The 21762-nt window shown below is 44.1% G+C and overlaps 2 protein-coding genes across 3 annotated transcripts in view; one reads left to right on the top strand and one right to left on the bottom strand.

The window, feature by feature from the left end:
* The window catches only part of CFAP298 (cilia and flagella associated protein 298), a 7693-nt gene extending 1650 nt beyond the window's left edge, over positions 1-6043 (top strand). The window contains exons 2-6 of the mRNA XM_010174319.1: positions 331-398; positions 2491-2649; positions 3152-3283; positions 5427-5522; positions 5623-6043. Coding sequence (XP_010172621.1) covers positions 331-398; positions 2491-2649; positions 3152-3283; positions 5427-5522; positions 5623-5733 — 566 coding nt within the window. The 3' untranslated portion in view covers positions 5734-6043. The remainder of the gene's footprint in view (positions 1-330; positions 399-2490; positions 2650-3151; positions 3284-5426; positions 5523-5622) is intronic.
* A 12872-nt stretch (positions 6044-18915) lies between these two features.
* The window catches only part of EVA1C (eva-1 homolog C), a 24780-nt gene continuing 21933 nt past the window's right edge, over positions 18916-21762 (bottom strand). For both annotated transcript variants that reach the window (XM_029086573.1, XM_029086574.1), the window contains exons 5-7: positions 21337-21429; positions 20849-20938; positions 18916-19307 (exon numbers count right to left, since the gene is read on the bottom strand). In XM_029086573.1, coding sequence (XP_028942406.1) covers positions 18916-19307; positions 20849-20938; positions 21337-21429 — 575 coding nt within the window. The remainder of the gene's footprint in view (positions 19308-20848; positions 20939-21336; positions 21430-21762) is intronic.

Genomic DNA, 21762 nt, shown 5'->3' with positions numbered 1-21762 from the left:
AAAGAGTCTTCATTTTGGTTGTGGCAAGTGTGAAATTATGGTTGTTGCTTTCTACTCAGTACTTTTGTCCCAAATGAAGTTCCAAATACAGGTCCAGTGTCTTTGTGGAAAAGTAAGTTTGGCTCTCCCAGGAGAAATACTGCTTTGTTTCTTAAGTTAGTAAGAAATACGGCAACGAACTGTCAAACAGACTGCAGCTTAGTAGTGTCTGCCTTGCTTTGTGATTTAACAATGTTTCATTTGCTTGGGCAGGGAGTAACCTGGACAGGTTGTTTGCTTGGTTTCTTTATAGTAAGCGTAGACTATTAAATATGTATCTCTTAATTGTAGCTCCAAATGAAAAAATGCAGCAAGTTATAAAGAAGACAATAGAGGAAGCCAAGGCATTAATCTCTAGGGTAAGTTTCCTGAAGTAGCAGCTGGTATGTGGGACTTTCTTAATAGGTGCTACGTAGTTGGGCAGCTTAAGAAAAAAACAGCCTTTTTTCAGTGCAGGGCCAACAGTTTGAGTAATATCATGAAGTGATGTGAATAGTCTAATAAAAACTGACATTTCTGTTAATGATTTTCTTAATGGCTTTTGGCAAGCTGGTTCAACAAGTTAAGGAATCAGATATTAAACTCCAAGTGAATACTGGCAACCGAGACTACATTGAATGATTAAATCGCATTTAATTTTATCCACATGCTCTTAATTTGCTATTGAAGCATTCTTTAGGTGAATGCTTGTCGTGTTTTCTGGTGAAAAATTAACTGCCTTCTGTGATGTTTGTGGAATAAAATACCTTTTGCTCGTTAACATAGTCTTTTGAGTTTTATGTATAATTAACTGAAAAATGTGTTCTAATCTCTTAGATTAGGCCTTGGTTTTACAAGCACTTGGACTCATGCTCAGTCCCAAAGAGTTTGTGTGTTTAAAGATAAGCATTAGGGTATGCCCTGATGGAACTATGGTCTCATTTATTCAGCTTCACTTTACCAAATCTGTAGATGTTCTTTATTGTGTCTCAGCTTTCATATTACTTTGAAATACAAATTAAGTAATATTTATTATCAGTTTGCTTTTTTGTAAACATCTGCAAGCAATTTTCTTCTCCCCTCCAATTCTTGGAATTGGTATGTATGGAACTTTAAAAAAGCTTTAAACCAGTTACGCAAATAGATAATTTACTGAATTGTTAGTGTTGCCTGTGCACTTAAATTGGCCTTCTTGGCAGTTTTGTTGCTGATAACAGTGTCCTATCAGTGATTTAGAGTGAGCAGCTCAGTGTTTCCAAAGGCCTCGTGGAGGCAAGCAGAGGAGCTGCCCTGTCACCTGGCAGCCCTTCCAGTGCGCCGAGTTGCAGCAAACCTTTCTGGAATTGAGGCAGGCGTTCAGCCAAACTGTTCTGAGTCATAGCAGAATCTGTGCAAAATGAGAGATCTTTCAGATTAAAGCTTCTGGACTATAAGGATTTTCTCCAGATGGACTTCTTTGTTGGATTGCATCTCATCAAGTCTGTTTGTAACCAGGGAGAAAATTAATAATATGTAGTTTTACTTCTTGAGTCAAAAATATCTGCAGATCTGGTCTCCACTTTGCAGGTATTCCTGCCTGGGCAAAATTTCAAACTATGTATCATGTCACTTGTAGCAGAAAGTTGCAGAATTGCTGCGCTGCATGCTGACTTAGTCCAGAAATTACTGCCATTCACTGGTGGATTAAGTTAAGGATGGTTTGTGGAGTGATTTGATAGGTTCATCACTTTATAATGATGAAAATGAAGAAATACGCTTGAGTATTAAAAAATGTCGGTCATCTGAGATTGAGAAACCAATTGTACTTGCCAGTTAACAAGTTTAGGAATGTCCACAAGGAGGCAATATCATCTTGCTCTCTTTTTTATAAACCTTGTCACTTAAAATATAGGAACTTAAATCTATAAGAAAAAACTTTTTCTTCTCTTCCAGATACGTTTTGTTTTTCCTCTGTCCATTGCAGTAGGGTTTGGAATGATCTCAAGTATTTGATCTTGCAGATCTCTGCATAAGCCATGCAATATGCCAAGCTTTATTCTTCTGCTCACATGTGCTCTTATTTTTTTCCTCAAGTTTTAGGCCCCTTGTCTAGAATTCATTTGAATTCTACTGTTTTGAATCTTGTTCATGAATCACAAGTACTTGGAACCAAAGTCTCCCCATCCAGTTTCTGTGGTCACATGTGTACTTGTTTGAATTCCCATATCCCATAGACTTTTGTTACTAAATGCCTTCTGCACAATTTAGTGAAGATCTCTTCCTTCCCTGCCCCCGCTCCCAGTGTAAGCGAGCTCAAGTGTAGCGATGTATTTAGAAGCTGATATTCAACTGAGAAAGTTTGCACTTCTACTATCTTTTTGCAGCCAGTTAGCTTTGCTCAACTATCCCACTGTTGAACCTTCAAACTGACTACAAAGCAGAGTCTTTCTGCATAGTTTTTAAAATTACCAGTGATCCTGGCCTCTGTTTCAGAAACAAGTTCAGGCCAATGTGTGTGTTAATATGGAGATGGTGAAAGATGCACTGGACCAGCTCCGAGGGGCTGTGATGATTGTGTACCCAATGGGATTGCCTCCACATGATCCAGTTAGGATGGAGTTTGAAGATAAAGAAGACTTGTCAGGAACTCAGGTATGCAGTAATGTATTTGGATTGTTTGTAGTGCCTGTGTTAAATATGTGCTATACTGTTCTCCATTTTGCCAATGAAGGTTGTTTTTCATTTGCATGACAAATTTTGTTTAATGTTTTTGTCTGATTATGTAAAAGAATAGCAATAGCTTAACTAGAAATAAGATGAATGAAGATTTTTTTCAAATACTACATACAAAGTTGAGTTCAGGTAAATCTTGGACCCACTTTAAATAGCTTATCATTCTTTCTAATGCCAGTATTGAGGCTTTGTCGCCCAAAGTGTTTATGTTAGATCAAGACTGAATGGAATATGAATGAAAATGCTGCAGATTAATAGAAAAAGAAAAATGTAGCAGAAGTATAGTGTAAAATCAGATGAATTACATTAGCCTTTCTCTTAAGAATTCCAGAAAATTTTCCCAGAAATTTTTTCTGGTTTTGAAAAAAAAGCAAGAAACAATGTGCCTCAACACTTCACCTTGTTTGTGTATTTGTCACAGGCTGGACTTGAAGTTATAGAAGAATCAGAAGCACAGTTATGGTGGGCAGGAAAGGAGTTGAAAGAAACAAAGTTGCTCTCTGACTATGTAGGCAAAAATGAGAAAACAACCATCATTGTCAAGATACAAAAAGTAAGTACTGCTGGGAGATTTCTTTACAAGTTATTCACCTTTAGCTGTTTAATTCTCTGTGGAAGAGAGTTGTCTGTAGGTGTATTAAATGGGTTAGATTAGTTCTGGCTTGAGTGTCTTAAAGCTGTACATCTATTTTAAGGTTTTAATTTTTCATATTCTGAGTTTCTCTTTAGTAATTCCTTTGCCTGTCAGTTTATACTGTAGTAGCTATTACTTGCTCCATAGCACTTTTCTAAAGTACAGCAAAGAGATATTTAAAAATAGATTAAATAGAAACTGAAAAGTTTAAAAAACCTCAACTGACTCTCAGTTCCATTTCAGTGCAGAGCACTGAACATTGAGCAGAGCACTGGGCAGTCATTCAGTCTGCCCAGTTTTTCTAATTGTATTCATTAATGTTCTTTTTGCCGTATTCTGGCCTTTAAAAAACAGTTTTAATGTTTTGTGCATATGTGGTGTGGAACTTCTCACCCCTGTTTCAGTCTGTCCTGTGAAAGACAGTGTCTGTAGCTCAGTAGTTTTCAGCCTTTGATGTCCTGAGTTTTTGATGGCAGTTTTGATGACTGTCTCAGTTGCCTCAGAAATGTGGACATGCCTCCTCTTTGAGAGGACACAGGTTGTGGAAGAGCCTGAACTTATGCTCTCCCAAAGTGTTCAGTGAGAACTTGCTGGGTGCCAGAAGGAAGAACAAGCTGCTGGGCCTTTACCACAGGGTTGCGCTGTCAGCTGCAGCTCACCTAAAGCTTCCAGCTGAACTTTTTTAAAAGAAATGAGACTTTCCAGTTGTCAGATGTGGTGAAGCAAGTGAGGTCTTCTGTATTAATTGTGAACACAGGTATGAGTCATCCTCTGGAGTAATGAACTAAAATGAGGCAAAGATCTCCTGCTGCTTCCCGGTTTATAGACCTGGTGCTTCTGCAAAAGCCAGTCATTGTTCTGGTGTCTGATGGAATGGTCAGGTTCTTGCAATATCAGAATTAGCACCAAGCCACTTCATTATTTTTTGGTCACAATTATTTTGTACTAACTGTGCAGTTGTATTCATCTCTGGTGAGAATGTCATACTCGAGGGAAGAATGTTTGGTGTTTCACCACTTCATTTTCAGAGCTTTGTCAGAAGATGCTCACCCTCTTCACGTGTGTATGTTTCTCTCTATATCACATTCAGAGGGTGCTTTTGTGAAAGTCAAATGTCTCAGAGTACCTATAGCTTAGAATTATTCTGGAGCAGCATTTCACTTCCATGTCTCCGCCACAGAAAGCATTAATGGTTATATCTGCAAGTGTCTGTAATAGAATTATTCAAAGATAAGTCAAGTATTTATGTGTTTATCATTTAGAAGACCAGAATTGCTTTCTTTTTTCTATCAGGGTGACTGAAAATTGTGTGGCAACTCAACAGCCATTGAAATGTAGGCTCTGAGGAAAGCTGTCTTACTGTTTAATTAGTTGAAGGACTTCACAGAATGCAAAGTAGTACGGTGACTTTTTATCTGAAGAGGGATGTCTGCGTTCTTGGGTTGGAGAGCTAAATTAAACCACCTTAGACCCTTTTTGTTCCAGAGAGGATTCACCATCTCCATTCAAACTGTTCTGTTTGTTACTGTTGACAGTAGCTGTCATCAACTGTATTCTGCCCTGCACATAATTTCTTCCATGAGGACAGTTGCCTGGAAAAATTTTTTTTCTCTTATTTATAGTAACAAATAAAATTTCTTTTATTTGTCGTGTTTTGTAGCAGCCTTCCTTCCCTGCTTTACTAAGTCATTTGCCATCTTGAGTCTGTATTAGCAGGGGAGCTAAAGATGGATGGGCCCATCCTGAGAGATCTAGAACGGCCATAAAGTAGAGAGATTTGTTATGTCTTTTAGAGTGGAAGCTTAAGTACAATAGACTCAGTCCTGTTTGCAGCTCCTATTGATGTCCGCAAAATTGACAGCATGATTCAGATGCTGAGATGAAAAATAATTCTGACTTGAACACAGCAGAAGTTTCTCAACATTTATTTTCCTGTCCTAAGGGACCTTATTAAATTTGAGAAATCCTGTTGTCTGAAGAAAAATTTTGCTATCTTTGCATAGCAGCTTCTCTTTTGTATCACAAATGCCATCATAAATAAAATTTACAATTTCCCTTTCAGAAAGGACAAGGAGCTCCAGGGCGTGAACCTCTAATTAGTCATGAAGAGCAAAAACAGATGATGCTGTATTACTACAGAAAGCAGGAGGAACTGAAGGTAACAGTGTCTTTTTACTGTATGTGAGCTGTGGTGGTGCAGACACCAAGGGCAGGTTACATTCAGGAAAGCCTTCTTAACCTGTCCGTTCTGTTTACAGAAACTAGAAGAGGATGACGATGACTCATTTCTAAATGCTGAGTGGGCAGACAACCATGCTTTGAAAAGGCAATTTCATGGTGTAAAAGACATCAAGTGGGGGCCGAGATGAAGCTCTGCAAACACCTCTTTGCCTCTGTAAGCTGTTTGGTTGATAACACTTGTTTGCAACGGGGAGTTGTTTTGTATGTGGTGGATTCTTCTGACAAAAGCTGAAATTGTCACTTCCGTAGCAGGTGCCTGTTTTAGCCTTAGGTTTTCAAGAAATGTTTGCATTTCTGTGTTAACTGTAGCAGCACCTGTCTCTGCAAGCTATAGAATCAGACCTGGTGAAGTTTGCTATTTTATTAGAAACTTGTAATTTGAACATTGAAATATTAAGCTATTTAATAGATAATATATCTAGTACATATGCATTAGAATGTTTGGTGTTGTTTTGAGTGGTCTTTACACTTTCTTCCTGATTCTTGTATTCTTTTAGATGATACAGTCTGTAGAAGGTAATTTCTTTTATAAGAAATGAGTTTTCTCAGGCTAGTCCAATGAAAGTGATTTTTATGTGCTTGTTTGCCTTTCAACATTGCTAATTTCAAACTATCTTTTTTAAATGAATTGACCTCTTAACAATTGTTTAAAGAAGGTGTTTTTCTATAAACACAAATAAAAATTGTTCTAGAATGCTTCATTTTCATTCTTTTGTTTTAGTTTTCTTTGACTTTGGAAGCCAACCTAGTGATCTCATTCAGTTTAACAAGCTGTTAGCCGTGATGCTTTTATTTAAAGACTGACACAAATCTGTTTACAAAAGTAAGCATCATTTGCAAGCAGATTGGATGCAATCAACCCAAATTTAATAGGCAAGATCTTCTAACACAGAAGTACCTCTAAGATTGTGACTGGATTTATAGTGTTTAGTTTCTAACAAATCAGCATTTTAAAATGAGAAGTCATGGAATTTATGGGAGAGTGTTTCCACTATATGCTTGATGTTTAGGATCCCATTGCCATTTCTAAAATGTCCCATCAGTTAGCTCTGGGTTATAGAATCATAGAATGGTCTTGGTTGGAAGGGACCTTAAAGATCATCTAGTTCCAACCTCCCTGCCATCAGCAGGGACACCTTCCACTAGACCAGGTTGCTCAAAGCCTCATCCAGCCTGGCCTTGAACACTTCCAGGGAGGGGGCATCCACAACTTCCTTGGGCAACCTGTTCCAGTGTCTGATCACCCTCACAGTGAAGAACTTCTTCCTAATATCTAATCTAAACCTCCCCTCTTTCAGCTTAAACCCATTTCCCCTTGTTCTGTCATTAACTGCCCTTATGAAAAGTCCCTCCCCAGCTTTCTTGTAGGCCCCCTTCAGGTACTGGAAGGCCGCTATAAGATCTCCCCGGAGCCTTCTCTTTTCCAGGCTGAACAGCCCCAACTCTCTCAGCCTGTCCTCATAGGAGAGGTGTTCCAGCCTCGGATCATCCTGGTGGCCTCCTCTGGACTTGTTCTAGCTGCTTCAGGTCTCTCTTGTGATGGGGGCTCCAGAACTGGACACAGTACTCCAGGTGGGGCCTTACGAGAGCAGAGTAGAGGGGCAGAATCACCTCCCTCGACCTGCTGGACACGCTTCTCTTGATGCAGCCCAGGATACGGTTATTGGCCTCTGGGCTGCAAGCGCACATTGGCAGCTCATGTTCAGCTTCTCATTCACCACCACTCCCAAGTCCTTCTCTTCAGAGCTGGTCTCTGGTTCAAGACTTACAAAGAAATGCTAGTAGACTTGAAGCAAATGTTGTGTCTGTTTCTGAAGGGAGGATTCTGATTTGGGATACTGTATGACTAATGGATAATTAAATCTCTAGAATTATCTAGGTAGATAATTAATGTTTAGAAACAAGTTCCTCAAGTTTTACATGTTTAGACTTCTGTGTCCTTAAAGGAGATGTTTTTCTATGGAGGCAGATGTGTTTCCTCTTCAGGTCACTGAGCAGTGCAAAGCCAGAGTGCCCTGAAAATTCTACATGAGGAGCAACTCAGTGTTTTAAAAAGAGGTGAACCAGTGTGGGCACTCACAGCCAGCAACTAAAATGATGTCTTCATTCACACCCCAAAGAAGTTGTCCCTGGGGCAGCAAGGAAGCCGAGGAAGCGTTGCGTTTGTAATTTGCATTAGACTTCAGGATACCAAGTTGCTCCTGCACACGTCTGCTTCCTTTCCACCTGAGCCAAACTAGGTCATGTTCACAAAGTCCATCAGTCTTCAGAACAGGCACTTGCTCATCTGCACATAGTTTACATCAAATTTTAATGTGAAATATTTTTCTCAGGTGTCATGTTATGGCACTGTGGTGCTAGGGCTGCTCAGCACCTCTGGAAGTGGGATGGGTTATGTTTGCTGCCTGAACTTACACTCAAATTTGACATTTTTCATTGATAGTTTTTTGTCTTATTCATGCCCTAATCCTGATGTCAGGAGGGTTTACTGGCAGAGACACTTAAAGACCCAAATGTCTGAGATATTATCAACCAGAAGTTTCCTGTCTTGCCAAACCTGGCAGTGCAAGATGGAAGTAAATTTTGTGGTCATTGACAAAATACCTGGCTGTTGCTCTCCAGGCTCGCAAATCTCAACAGTGCTGGCTTGAATGTCTCTGCTTGTTTGAGTCATTGTAACAGAACAAAGGGAAAGTGTTTTGCTAGTCATTTTTTGAAGATGAAAAAACCATCATTTTCGGTAAGTATTAGTGTGGTTGAATTGACGCCGATCAGGTTAAACTGAAGTGTTTGCTGAACTCGCGGCTGGAAGATTGAATACAGAATAGAGAATTAATGCAATTCAGTGAACTCTTCATGGTGGTTTTACTTTGATCACTGATTCTTTCAGGAAAATTTGGTGTCTGGTAGTTTTTCTTGAATATTAACTTTACAGTAACCTGTTTTGGGTTTTTTTTAAAAAAAACCCCAAAACAACAGTATGTGGGATTTTTCCAAGTTGCAAAACTTCAAATATTTTGTATTTAAAATCTACCTGGAATTATTTCTATGTGGCAAGGAAATGGAGTGTGTTTTAACAGAACGCTTTGTTCTACCACTTCATCGGATGAAAATCAGTGTCTTGTACAAATCTGGAGATTTTTTAGCCATTCCCATAGCTGAAGGCTTTTTTCCTAATATGCTCCTTTGCTGGCATCAAAAGGTGAAGAAAATCTGGAAATACTTAATTTCTTAGTATCAGTGGCATTGCAACCCACAGTGGTATGGTGAGTGTTCTCGATCCATGACTCGGATTGGCAGCACTCAGTGAAATCATTATAAAATTAGTTTATTCATTATAAAAGCTGTTAGCCACCTAGCTCCAGCTCCTGATCAGTCCTGCCTGATTTTAAGAGGCTCAGGCTGCCAGAGATGTTGCTGTGGCTTTTAAGGGGGCTTCTAGAGCTGTAAAACCTCTCCCTCCTCTGCCCTCTCCCCCGTGATGCTGTCCTTAGTGGGTTTCACAGAGATGTGTACAAATGCTGTCCGAGGGCCCAAATCTCAAAGCAGGTTCTGGAAAGTGGTGATTTTGTTTGTGCAGTTATATATATCCTTCCAAAAAAATCAAATGACTATTTATAGGTTAATGACTTAGGGTTGTTTCACATTCGTTTTGCTCTTTTCCAGCAATGTTCTAAAATATTTATGTCCTTCTGGCAGCCAGAAAAAAATGTAGCTGTTTATAAGCTTCTAAAGCAAGTTGTGTGGCAGCCTGGCACATTTTGTAGCCAAGGGGGTGTTATAACCTGGCGATTCCCAAACTTAATTCCTCCAGGCATTGCTCTGTTTCCTGTGCTGCTTGTGACAACGCTTCCCACTCCCCGGAATCTCGTCTGTTCTGTTTAAGAAGCCGCTGAGGACAGCCAGCTGTGCCCTGTGATTTTTGTTCTGCCAGCCTTGGAGGGAGATTCCTGAAAGCCAGACTGCCCGGAAGCTACCCGGGGTGGAGATCTGCTCTGGGATCGGGAGTTGCAATGTGACCTTACCTGGTGGTGCTTATTTATTGGCACTTATGCACCCCAGTACTTATTTGCCTGCTTCTCACCATTTGAAAGGAGCTTTTTTTAGTTACTTTTGTTTAGTCATAGCTGCGTTGAGCTTAGTGGCCTTGGCAGGAAGCTTCCCAGATGTTTTGGATCAGTTATAATGAATGCTTGAAAATATCCAACTGAATCCCTCTTACAAATAGAGCTTTCATCTTAGATTAGTATTATTTGGAGGAGTTTGTTCTGTGGGATCCCAGTCCTGTAAATAACTGAAGTCATCGCTGGCCTTTGGCCATTTGATTTGATGTCCTTGATACCAGGAAAGTATTCAATAGCAGAGGAGGCACAATGAAAATAACATAAGCAGTAAAGTATCTGTACTCTCTGGATCTCGCTCGCTAAACCCTGCTGCACATCCATGACTGCAAGTAACTGGTTTTCCATGACAAAACCCTAACACGTTGCTCACACCTTCCTCCCAGCAGAGCTCTCTCTGCAGCTGGCTTCCATGTCAAAGGAGCTCAAGAAGCTTTATTGTATTTCCAAGACTTGTTGAGAGTTACTGTTTCAGTGAAAAAGAGACTTTTAAATTACCTTTATATGGAGGATTTTGATGGGGGCATTTGAACAGGACCTTTGATTATGGTGCTTATAATATTGTTATTTCCTCTCTAAAAGTGAGGGAAAAACAGGCACAGGAAAGAATTAACACGGAAGAAACTCCATTTTATCCTGTGTACCTCTGACTGCAGTTCTCTGCTGTAATTGTCCATTTTCTTCTTTAGCTGAGAAACCAGTCCCTAGGATCAATGCTCTCCTGAGTTCTCCCAAGAGTTCTCCCTGGCCTGTATCAGAAACAGTGTGGCCAGCAGGAGTAGGGAAGTGATTGTGCCCCTGTACTCAGCACTGGTGAGGCTGCATCTCGAGTACTGTGTCCAGTTTTGGGCCCCTCACTACAGGAAAGATGTTGAGGTGCTGGGGCAGGTCCAGAGAAGGGCAACACAGCTGGTGAAGGGTCTGGAGAACAAGTCTTACGAGGAGCGGGGAGCAGCTGACAGAGCTGGGATTGTTTAGCCTGGAGAAAAGGAAGCTGAGGGGAGATCTTATTCCTCTCTACAGCTACCTGAAAGGAGACTGGAGAGAGGTGGGTGTCGGTCTCTTCTCCCAAGTAACAAGTGACAGAACGAGAGGAAATGGCCTTAAATTGCACCAGGGGAGGTTTAGATTGGACATAAGGAAAAACTTCTTCACCAAAAAGGTGGTCAAACATTGGAAGAGGCTGCCCAGGGAGGTGGTGTAGTCACCTTCCCTGGTGGTATTTAAAAGATGGGTAGAGAAGGTGCTTAGGGACATGGCTTGGAGGTGTAATTGGTGGTGTTAGGTTCATGGCTGGACTCAAGGATCTTAAAGGTCTTTCCCAACCACTACTATTCTGTGTGATTCTGTAACAGCATCTGTGGCTTTGCTGGATTCATTTGTTGTGGCTGAAATGGAATGAACGTACTGGAGAAAGATGAAAGAGTACAGGAACAAAGCAAAGCCTATAGATATTTATATATCTATTCTAAAGAATTTGAGAATGAGGAGATAGGAACACCACATGTAGGTTTGCAAATGTGCAGAAGCATTTTATCTTTCTTCTAAACTGTTTATTTCTGGAAGTTTGATAGCAGACATACCCTTCTAGAGGGAAAACCTGTTCTCTATCAAGGGGCACACACAGCGGAACGGTTGCTAAAATGTTTATTATGTGGCCGTATCAGCGTCCTGATTAATGGAAATTTGTATTAAGTGTTGTGAGAGTTGCTAATGCCATTATAGCCCTTCACGTGCTGTTGAGGTTTCCTTCAACGGCAGCAGGAGGGGAACCAAGGCACCGGCACTTGGTGCTGTGTGGATGTGGCTCCTGCACCGCTTCCCCCCTGGGAGGTTGGCTGCACTCCCCAGGGTGCAGGGTGGGTGCTGCTCTGCCTTGGGATGCCAACACCGTTCCAGGTGTCTGTCTGTCTGTCCCATGCCCACCAGTGAGTTCTCCTCACCCTGCAAATGTATTCTCCTGTTTCATTTTACCACATGAGGATCACGGGGAAAAAGCCACCGGGGAGCTGGAATTTGTCTGCCTTAGAGCAGGGTGAGCACGTTTTAAAATGCCCCGGTGACGTTTCCTGATTGTGGTCCCTCTCCGTTCCCCGCTCCTCTGCCCGCAAACCCCTGTGCTGTTGTGGGTTTTGCAAATATCAGGAGGGGACTGACATTCGTTTGCATGGCTGTGGGATGGGGTGTCTGTGGTGGGCTGCCCTTGCTGCAGAGGTGGCCCCAGGGGGACGGTTAGGCCCTGGTCCCCATCTCCGTGCCAGTGGGTGTAGGGAGCTGGAGCCTCTGCTTTTGGCAGCGCCGACATCCAAACGGGGCACAACTCTTGTTCCTGCTCAGCACTGACAACCGTGGGAGCCTGCACAGATCTGGCCTGATGGGGAGGACACTCGCCACCATGGGCAACAAGGTCTCCCTGCCAGCAGAGGGGAGGAATTCTCAGGTGACCTCCTGAGCCCGTGTGCTCTGCCACACCAGTCTCAGAAGAAGATGCACCAAATCTCATCCGCCTGCCTGTCGGCGCGTGAGTTGGGAGTCACTATGAGCATGAGCTCATCTTGGGATGCTGGGTGATGGGGTGGCAGTGGCCCAGGGTGCCTGCAGGTTGTCCCCTCCTTGTCACCAGGCCCCGGCTGCCCACATGTGCTAGGGGTGTCGCTGTCCCTCACCCAAACCCACCTGCACGCCTGTGTCGAGGGCTGTGCGTGTCCCTGTTCCGTGCTCCGGTGAGTACGGGCCGTACCGCAGCTACAGAGGGGTTGTGTCGAGAATGAGGAAGTTTATAGCAAAAATAGGAAATTTGGCACTTCCTTAAGGAAAAAAAGAAAAAGGTAATTACGGTTTTATTCCAAGGGTTGTGTTTGTGGGAGCAGCTCTCAGCAGAGCCTGAGTAAGGCAGCCACCTACCTACAAGGTTGCAGTTAAAAATCGTTGTGTGGGGATTTTTTTACACCTGACAATGGGTGTACAGCTGCCACTCGTGTTACCCTGTAGGGTCTGGGGACAGCGCTGGGTGACTGGTGTGATATTTCACACCACCTCTGCTTTGTCTCTCACCCGAGCAAGCAGCAGCTCCTGGAGTTTAAGGATTCAACCCATAACTGTCCCCAGCATAGCGGTCAGTTGTGAGTTTGCAGCTCCATTTCTTCCCACCTCTCCCTCCCTCTGGAACACCCCGTGGCCTTGTTCAGAAAAGGGCATTTCACCTCTTTCCAGATAAGGCATTTTTTTGGAAACTCCGTTTTAAATTTTTGCTGTGGATAGATGGCAGGATGGTGGAGTTGCAAGGTGACCACCAGGCTGCAGAAGGTTGCAGCTCCAAAGGCTGGCTTCCAGGTGTGGTTAGAGGTGGTGACAGGCTTGTAAAATGGTTTAGGTTGGGAGGACCTCTTGAGGGCTGCTGGACCTACCAGGCACTCAGAGCAGGGCCCTGTTCTGAACTAGATCCAGCTTCAAAACTAAATCAAGTTGCTCAGAGTCCTGATTTTTCAACAGAAAAATAAGCAGGCAGCTTCTTTGTGAATGAGCCTACCAAGGTTTCCTACAGTGTTTATCTCCCAGTTAGTTGACTTTACTGCATGAAGGAGGTGTGAGCTCTGGCTGATCCTTTCAAGCTCTCCCTAACCCAGGAGAAGAGTGACTGGGCATTACCATCATGTCTTCAGGTCTTAAGAAATGCATCAATCTTAAAAAAGAGCCTGGGGAGTTGTCCAGGGCTGGGTCAGTGCTCACCCTGCAGCAGGCACACTGGTGATCCTCTACAGCCATAATTACTCTGCAACAGGGATTGGTAATGGATGGTCACTAATGCAAGCCCCCTGCAGATGTGCATTTCTCAGGTGCCCTGTGCGTTTGAAGGCACATTCCTGGCATCTGATGCCTGCCCAGACTTTAACCAGGATGTCACCAGAGCTGTTTGTAACGTCAGTCTGGGACTTGTCTTTCGCCATGAGAAGCCCCATTTTCTATGGTGTTGCAAAAGGAGTTTTGACTTGGTTGGTAGAAAGGTCCAGTACTACGGTGCTGGAAGAACTACATGTTGGCGTTGGAGCATTTTTTTCTTCCAGAAATGAGAACATGAGAAAAAAAAAATCAGTGCCCTAATGCTGCAGGAGATCCCTGGAAGACTAGGTTTGCCAGGGGCACCTCAGAGTGCCTGAACCACTGCAGGGCAGCCATCCCAGCGGCTGTTGGGGCAGTGGCACTTGGGGTCTGGCCCCACCTTCTATGAACTTCTAAAAGCGATGCTCTGCAGCATCACCTTCAGCACCACTGAAACCAGGGGGTGAGGTGCACCAGCAGACAGGCTGTTTTGGGCACAGGCCTGGGCAGTGCGGCACGCTGGCGTAGGGCTCTGGGTGCTGCAAAGACAGCAGGGATGAGCCACGCTCCTTGGCAGGGTCTCCATGTTGCGTTTGTGCTCCCAAGCTGGAACGGGGCTTTCTGGGGCCCGAATCAGCATCTTCTCTGAGAGTGACAGGGCTGCTGCCTCCGTGGTGCTTTGCAGAGCTTGCTCCAAAGCTCACTGGAGAGTGACCCCCGTTTGCTTCACAGGGTCTGGGAGGGCTTTAGGAGACCAAGAAAACCCACCACAGATGATGTCACAGGTGACATGAAATCCCCTGCTTTGGCCCATGCTTGAATTTGCCATTGCTCAACCACGCACCTTGCAAAACAGGATGTTTGTGGTCACTTACCCTCAGGCTTCCCAGCGTGCAGATGAAGCCAACTGGAGAGTTTCCACACCTGGTTTTGGTCCTTCACTCCTTGCTCGTACGTGTACAGTTTTGCTTTCCCAGGCTTTGCTTTCCCAGGTTGTTCCAGGCTCTTCCCTCAGCCCAGCTCACCCCAGCCCAGCCCTGCCTGCACCTTCCTTCCCTGCTGCCCTCTCCCTTGGGCCGCCCCGGGCACCAGCGTGCTGCCTCGCTGACCGCAGGCACTGCCCGTGCAGTCGCTGGGGTGACACCGGGGGTTTTTGCCCACAGTGTCACACAAGATTTAGGCACCACACCTGAGTGGCTGCCGATAAAAGGTGTGAGTTTCAGAAGGATTTATTTACTGCTTCCTGCAACTTCATCCAGTGGTTCCTGGTGGTGAACTCTGGGTTATTTTAAAGGCAGGAGCGGGGAGTGCAAACAGCCACAGCAGCACTGCCCTTCCAGCAAGCTTTGGTGTTACTGCTGATTCATATAATTTAAAAATGCACATGACGTTCCCATAGCCGTGCATGTAACATGAACCTAATCGTTACAGCCAACCTGCAAGCTCTCCTTTCTCATATTTTCTTTTTAAATTGCTCTTCCAGGCAGTTGCAGGGATTTTACTGCTGCAACTTCATCCTGCTGCTAGCCCCGAATGCCCTTCCCATAGTGCTGCTGCTGCTGCCCTGTGGCACCATCCTCACTTGTGTTTCTGCCCTCAGCCTGGAAATGGAGTAGATACCAGCTACAGCATTTCTGCTTCTTGGGTTTTTGGGGGTTTTTTTTCAGTTTACACATCCCACTAAGAACCAGCCAAATCCAATTGCTTCTTACCATTGCTGCTGTTCCAGTAAAGCAGACCTGCTGTTGAAATGAACCTGACTCACTGCACGCTGTCTCTCTTTAATGGGTATATGTTGTGTTTTCCCATAAAACTGTGATTTGTGTGGGCTTGGGTCAGGCAAGTACACTCCCCATCAATTTTCTGTTTTCTGTGCTGGATGCTTTTTCTGCTGAGGGTGTCATTGCAGAAAGATTGAAATAATTCAGTGTCCGTTTCTCAGATTTTTCCTTGTTTTCACTCTAAACTTCCAGACAGCTGTGAACATTGAATATTTGTGAATGAAGTGAACCACTAATTGATAGCTTTCCCCAGTTAGGCTTGGAAAATTTATGCAAAAAGAAAAAAATAGCAACCCAAACTCAGACTGTGAACAATTTGGTCAAGGGAACAGCTCCTGGGTGAAGTTTGACCTCCTGGTCTGGAGTAAAAGCTGCTTTCCCTGCCCTGCTATGTCGTTCCTGGTGCTGGGGCTCATGATAAGGCTTTGCCACCACGTCTGAGGGTACATTTTAAGAGGCATGCATTATTAAGGGCATTTTTTTTCTGAACACATGTTCCCAGAGGCTGCAAAATGCTCCGTATTGGGAAGCAGGCTCTTCTCTGGCACCCATGGAAATCTTTTACTGCCCACCTGCACCCTGTGGCGGCAAGCAGGGAGGAAAATCAGGAGGGAATCAGGGCTGTTGAGTCATTTACAGGCAACTACGCAAAGGTAACAGAAAAATAAATTGCTAATCTTCACTTTAATACAAAGATTTTTTTTTTCCTCCAGGGTTGTAAAAGTAGAGGAGAGAACTGGGAGTTGAGAAAAGAGAAGTATTTAGCAGTTTTGCTCCAAGGAAGAGACTAACCTCTAAGTTACAGACTGGTTTCTTCTGAGCTGCTGCCACTTTGGTTGCTTCATCACTAGGAATGCAATGCACACCCCTGTTTTCAGCTGGGAACCCCAAAACAGGGCTATCAGGTGGAAGATGTGCATGGATGAAGTGAACAAAACAACAGGGAAAGGACCTGTGGTGCCCAGTGACAGGACCAGAGGCAATGGGTGCAAACTGGAACACAGGAGGTTCACTGTGAACATCAGGAAACAACTTTTTCACTGTGAAGGTGATGGAGCACTGGCACAGGTTGCCCACGGAGGCTGTGGAGTCTCCATCCTTGGAGATATTCAAAAGCCATCTGGATACGGTCCTGGGCAGCTGGCTCTGCTTGAGCAGGGGGGGATTGGACCAGATGCCCTCCAGAGGTGCCTTCTAACCTCAACCCTCCTGTGATTCTGTGGCCACCCCTAGGACATGCTGATTTTACCTAGGTTTGAGTGAAGTGAAAGTCTGCTGGAAAAACCAACTCCCAGGTTTTGTTATGATGGCTTTAGGACTCAAACCCCACGGAGGCTTACAGGTAAAGAACGAAGAAAGAAAATACACAAATTTTAGGAAGTATAAACATTAACTGCTGGACAGGTAACTTCCAAAAATATATCAGCTGGAGACCAGCTGGCCTGTGGGCCCCAGGCTCTTCAGGAGGGAGTTTCACTGGAGCTCAGCATTTTGGGGAGACAGCAGGAGCAGGGCCCTGTGCTGGGGAAGGGGCAGCCCGTGGGAGCTCCTGCCCTCAGCCCTGCTCACCCTGCTATGGAGCTCAGCCCTCTGCAATTGAATGACGGCCTCTTCGGAGGGTCAATAAGAGGAAGAGGATCCACTTTTTTGCTAGTATGGTCTGTCAGCAGGGGGAATTGTTGGGATGTAGATTGGTCCCCTTTCCTTCTGACTGGGAAATGGGTGGCACCTGCTCCGATGAGTCAGGAGGAAGGAGCCAGCTCCTGACCAGGGCTGTCCCACACCTACACACAGGGCCAGCAAAAGGAAAACCTGCCTCCTTCCACCCTCAGGACAAAGGCATGGGGTTTTTCTGGACCAAAGCCTAATCATCAATATTGTGCGGTGGTACAGGCTATGATGACTGTCTATTGGGAAGGGGGAAGCCGAGTCCCAGCGGGCGTGCAGCCAGGCTCCTGGGCTGTGCTGAACGTTTCACGCAGTTTCCCAGTGCCACGGGTGACCTAAGCTCTCCGTGCGTCTCTTCAGCCTCTCTTCCTTCCGCTGATAGGATGCTAATTGCTGCCCAGATTTTTCCAGTTGAGCACGGGATTGCGCCTTAGTCATCTGAGCAAGTCCCCCTTCCTGCCTTTAAAGTTTTCCCGTGCTTAATTCGACTTTGTATCAGTAGGAAATGACAAGTCGTGTCACCTTTTTTCTTTTCAAGTGTTTCATACGACTTCACTCTACCTAGACGCACAGCAGCTGAGCGAGAAAGCACAATGAACTCATGAAGTATTACCAATAGGAAGTGACATTTTTCCTCCTTTTGTTCAGAAATTCCCTATGGGCTGCAGTTAAAACATTGGAGACATTTTATTTAGAGACAGGAAGGTTGTGTTTTCAACTTAGTTACATTTCTGATTTGATTTTCTGTCCAGCTGAAACAAAATCTGACTATTCTGAAAAAATTTCAAGTGAAGATTGAGAACTTACTTACAAAAAAAATCAGGAGAATTTAACCTTCAGTCAAGTGCTGGCTCTAAGCCATGCTTTAATATCAGAAAAATTAACCCAGCATTTCACTTAGGAAGTGTTCTTAGTAGGTGTCAACTTCAAGAATCTTTTATGAAAGCAGCCATTCTCAAGCTTGTGCTTCACAAATGTGCCTGCATGGGTAGCAGCAGAATTACATCTCGGCCACGTATCTTCTGATGGTTGAATGGTGCCCTTCAGAAACAATGCAGATTGGGTTTTTGCCCTTATGTCCATTCTTCAGCTGTGCTTTTCCTCCCAGGGTTAGCCTTGTCTGGTGGCTATGTGCTTCAAAAAAGAAGCTGTAGTCTCTGAGAGGTATTGTGAAATCCCTGCACACCACAGTGTGCCTGACTTCAGGTGCCGTTCCGTTACCATCAGGAGGACTGCTACGAGGGAAACTAATTCTCAAACCCTCACAATTTGCACTGACATGCCAGGCACTTCTTTGCAGCTTAGCTTTCAGACCTTGCAGACCGGAGAAGGACCCTTCTTTCACATCTCTCCTCTAAGTAATCACATCAGCTGAGTGAGCAGAATTGAACCCCCTTGTAATCAGGATCACTGTTGCTGAGGAACAGGATTTATAAGAGAAAGGATGTCTTATGGAATGAGCAGAAAAACTTCAAGAACCTGTTTTTAATTTTGCTTTGTCCTGCTCACTCTATTAATAATACTCATATTTCTCATCAATAGATCACATTCTCATGTAATTTATGACCTTCAACACACTAACTGGTTACAATCACCATGTCCTAATGCAGGTGTTTCTCCATGTTATGCTGCTTAAATATTTTTGTCTTTTTTTAATATTCCTTAACCTGCACGTGGAAATTGTTCCCAAATTACAGTGAAAAGTAATCTATAACATAACATAACTTAAAACTATGAAAGCTTGTAAATTTCTTTTCACAGAATGATTTATAGACAGTCAAGGGTTTGAAACTGTCCTTTTATTGCATATATTTCTTCTTACCTTACAAATAATTATATGTGCTGATACAAATGTTCCTTCACAGAAGGTACATTGCTTTTTTTAAAAAAAAGGGATAGGGCATCATCCAAAATAAGCCATTTATTGTTCGTTAATATAAAATGTATTCATATTTCTAGGAGGTGTCATATCCGAACCGCTGTTCATCCAAATTTCTTGTATGATCTGCTCCCTGCGCTCTATCCTTTCGGCCAGTTCCGCTGCCTCTGTTGAGTTATAACCTGAGTAAGAAGGTCTGTAAAGTCCTGCTATCTCATCCTGGACGTCCGACTCAGAGGAATCCTCCTCCTCCTCCTCCTCATTTTCACTGTTCTCGTACGCTCCGTCACTTTCTGGCACCAAGTGATCCTTCTTTCTGTGCAGTTTCTGGAAGTCACTCTGGCATGACACACGGATCACCAAAGCACACAGTGTGAAGATTAATCCCACGCAAACGCTGGACACAAACAGGAGAGCAAATCTTTCCAGGTGATCTGAAATCAGAAAGCCAGTGCTTAAACTCTTTACAAACTCTGCCAAAGACTAACTACACAAAAAGTCAGCTCTCACTTCTGAAGCACCCTGCATTATGCAGCCAGAATAGTGGGGTGTGCTTGGGGGAAAAAGGGGGTGGGGGGAGGCTTTTTCAGTCATGCACCGAAACCATCCTGCACTTGCACTCTGAACGCTGCCATCTCTGCCTCTTCAAATTAACATGCAAAAATCCCAGCCTCTTAATAACATTATAAAATAACAACATCATCCCATCTTTTTATTAGCAGCTTACCAGCATTCTCAACCAGCTACCAAAAGCATAATTTTTTTCTTTCTTTTTTCCCTTTTGCCAAAGCCAGCCCTACCCTCATGAACAGGGGGCATGGGAAGAGCAACTCTGGGCTCTGTGGAGCCGCAGCAGCACCCCCAGGCCAGGCTATGGAGGGAGCATTTTTCTTCCTTGACAGTCTGAGATGACTTCTCAGTATAGTAACAAGCGAGACAGATGCAGAAACGGACTTTCTTGAGGGATTGTAAAACCCAGCCCTGGCTGCTCGGGGTTGCCGGATGGTCTCAAGGGTGGTGGGGTCTGGGGGTGTGAAGAGAGCTGCTGGGGGCAGCTGGGCATTGCAGCAGGGACAGTCCACCTTGCTGTGCCAGCAGGCTGTGGCCACCCTTCGTGCTGGCGGGGGAAGCCCTTGCAAAGGCCGTGGGATGATGCTGGACAGCTGCATGGTTCTTGCCATTTCCTAGAAGAGCAGCAATCTTAGCTCCAGAACTGCCTCTCAGCATCAGCCTTTGCTCACTTCCAAAATTCGTGACTTCTGCTGTGATGTTAGAGATCTGCTAGAGATCACAAATTTATTTGCCTCAACAAAATTTGCCTTAGTGTTGCTAAGCCACAAAATGTGCCATGTCCCATATCAGAGATGTCCGGGTTGGGTTATTTTTTTGTTTTTTACCGCTCCTCGATGATCCTTGTATGTATGTATGTATGCAAACCAACATTTCCAAAAATGGATGCCTCCAGTGCTCCTCCCATATCAGGACCAGGTTTTCAAAAATACTGAAAAACTGACAGTCCCTTCCGAAAATATTAATTTAAAAGGTATCTTGGGTGCAGTCTCTAAAAGAGTTGGTTTCTTCAAGATGGAAAAATATTCTATAAATATTAATTATGCTGTGATTGTCTCACCCACAAGACTGTGACTGTGTGGTAATAAAACTGTTAACTATAAACATGGGATTACCACAGAATCACACACAGAATCACAGGATGTTAGGGATTGGAAGGGACCTCGAAAGATCATCCAGTCCAATCCCCCTGCCAGAGCAGGAACCTAAATGAGATCACACAGGAAGGTGTCCAGGCGGGTCTTGAATGTCTCCAGAGAAGGAGACTCCACAACCTCCCTGGACAGCCTGTTCCAGTGCTCACCGTAAAGAAATTTCTTCTGAAGTTTAACCTTCGGAGGTGATCCTCCCTTTTCCCAAATATCACAATCTAATGAACTAAACAATCTCAGCCTCATTGTCCTACCTCTGATGTATGCAAATGTAGCCAAGGAGCTGCTAACTATAATGCCGTCTTTCTTTGGAAGTCTTGATTCCTTTGGATCAAGGTCGACACCTGTGATGTGAGGAGGAAAGCAAATTCAATCACATCACAGATGATGAAGCTACTAAGCTGATACTCACCCAAAAACTTTTGAACTAACAAATCTGTCTAAAACACAGGCAGGCCAGCGCTGTGCCATATGTAACATTAGACCAAACAATGTTTGATTAATACTAAAAAAGAAATAAAGTATAAATAATGAAGTATTGAAAACACTGAGTATCTAGAAAATGGGAAAATTATTTAAAAGAATCTGTTACCAAGTGAAACCCTTTGCCTGTCACGCTGCCTCCGAGCGGAAGAGCAGTTGTTTCAGCAGGGTTTCCATCACTTCGTCCCACCTCCCTCAGACCAAGCTCTGCAGTGGGAAAATGTCCTATTTCAATCAAAGACAAAGGAGAGCAGCAAACTGTATTCATTGTGGTACCTACCATCGTTCTGTTTGACGGAGGACTTGCTAGTAGTGACCGCGGGATTGACAGCTGTGAGGATAAATTTAGGAACTGAAAAGACAAAAGACAAATTGTGTACTGTTAGTTTTAGAAACCAGATCCCCAGTTAATTACCAATCCCACTGGTAACCTGGGTTTATTATTGCCATGAGCTAGCAGTGTGCCCTGTGGCCAGGAAGGCCAACAGTATCCTCCGGTGCATTAAGAAGAGAGTGGCCAGCAGGTCAAGGGAGGTTCTCCTCCCCCTCTACTCTGCCCTGGTGAGGCCACATCTGGAATACTGTGTCCATTTCTGGGCTCCTCAGTTCAAGAGGGACAGAGATCTTCTGGAGAGAGTCCAGCAGAGGGACACAAAGATGATGAGGGGCCTGGAGCATCTCCCGT

This window comes from Antrostomus carolinensis, unplaced genomic scaffold, assembly GCF_000700745.2.
Source record: "Antrostomus carolinensis isolate BGI_N321 unplaced genomic scaffold, ASM70074v2 scaffold3708, whole genome shotgun sequence".
Classification (NCBI taxonomy): Eukaryota; Metazoa; Chordata; class Aves; order Caprimulgiformes; family Caprimulgidae; genus Antrostomus; species Antrostomus carolinensis.
The sequence above is the reverse complement of the archived record's forward strand: the minus strand, read 5'-3'. Positions and strand labels throughout refer to the sequence as shown.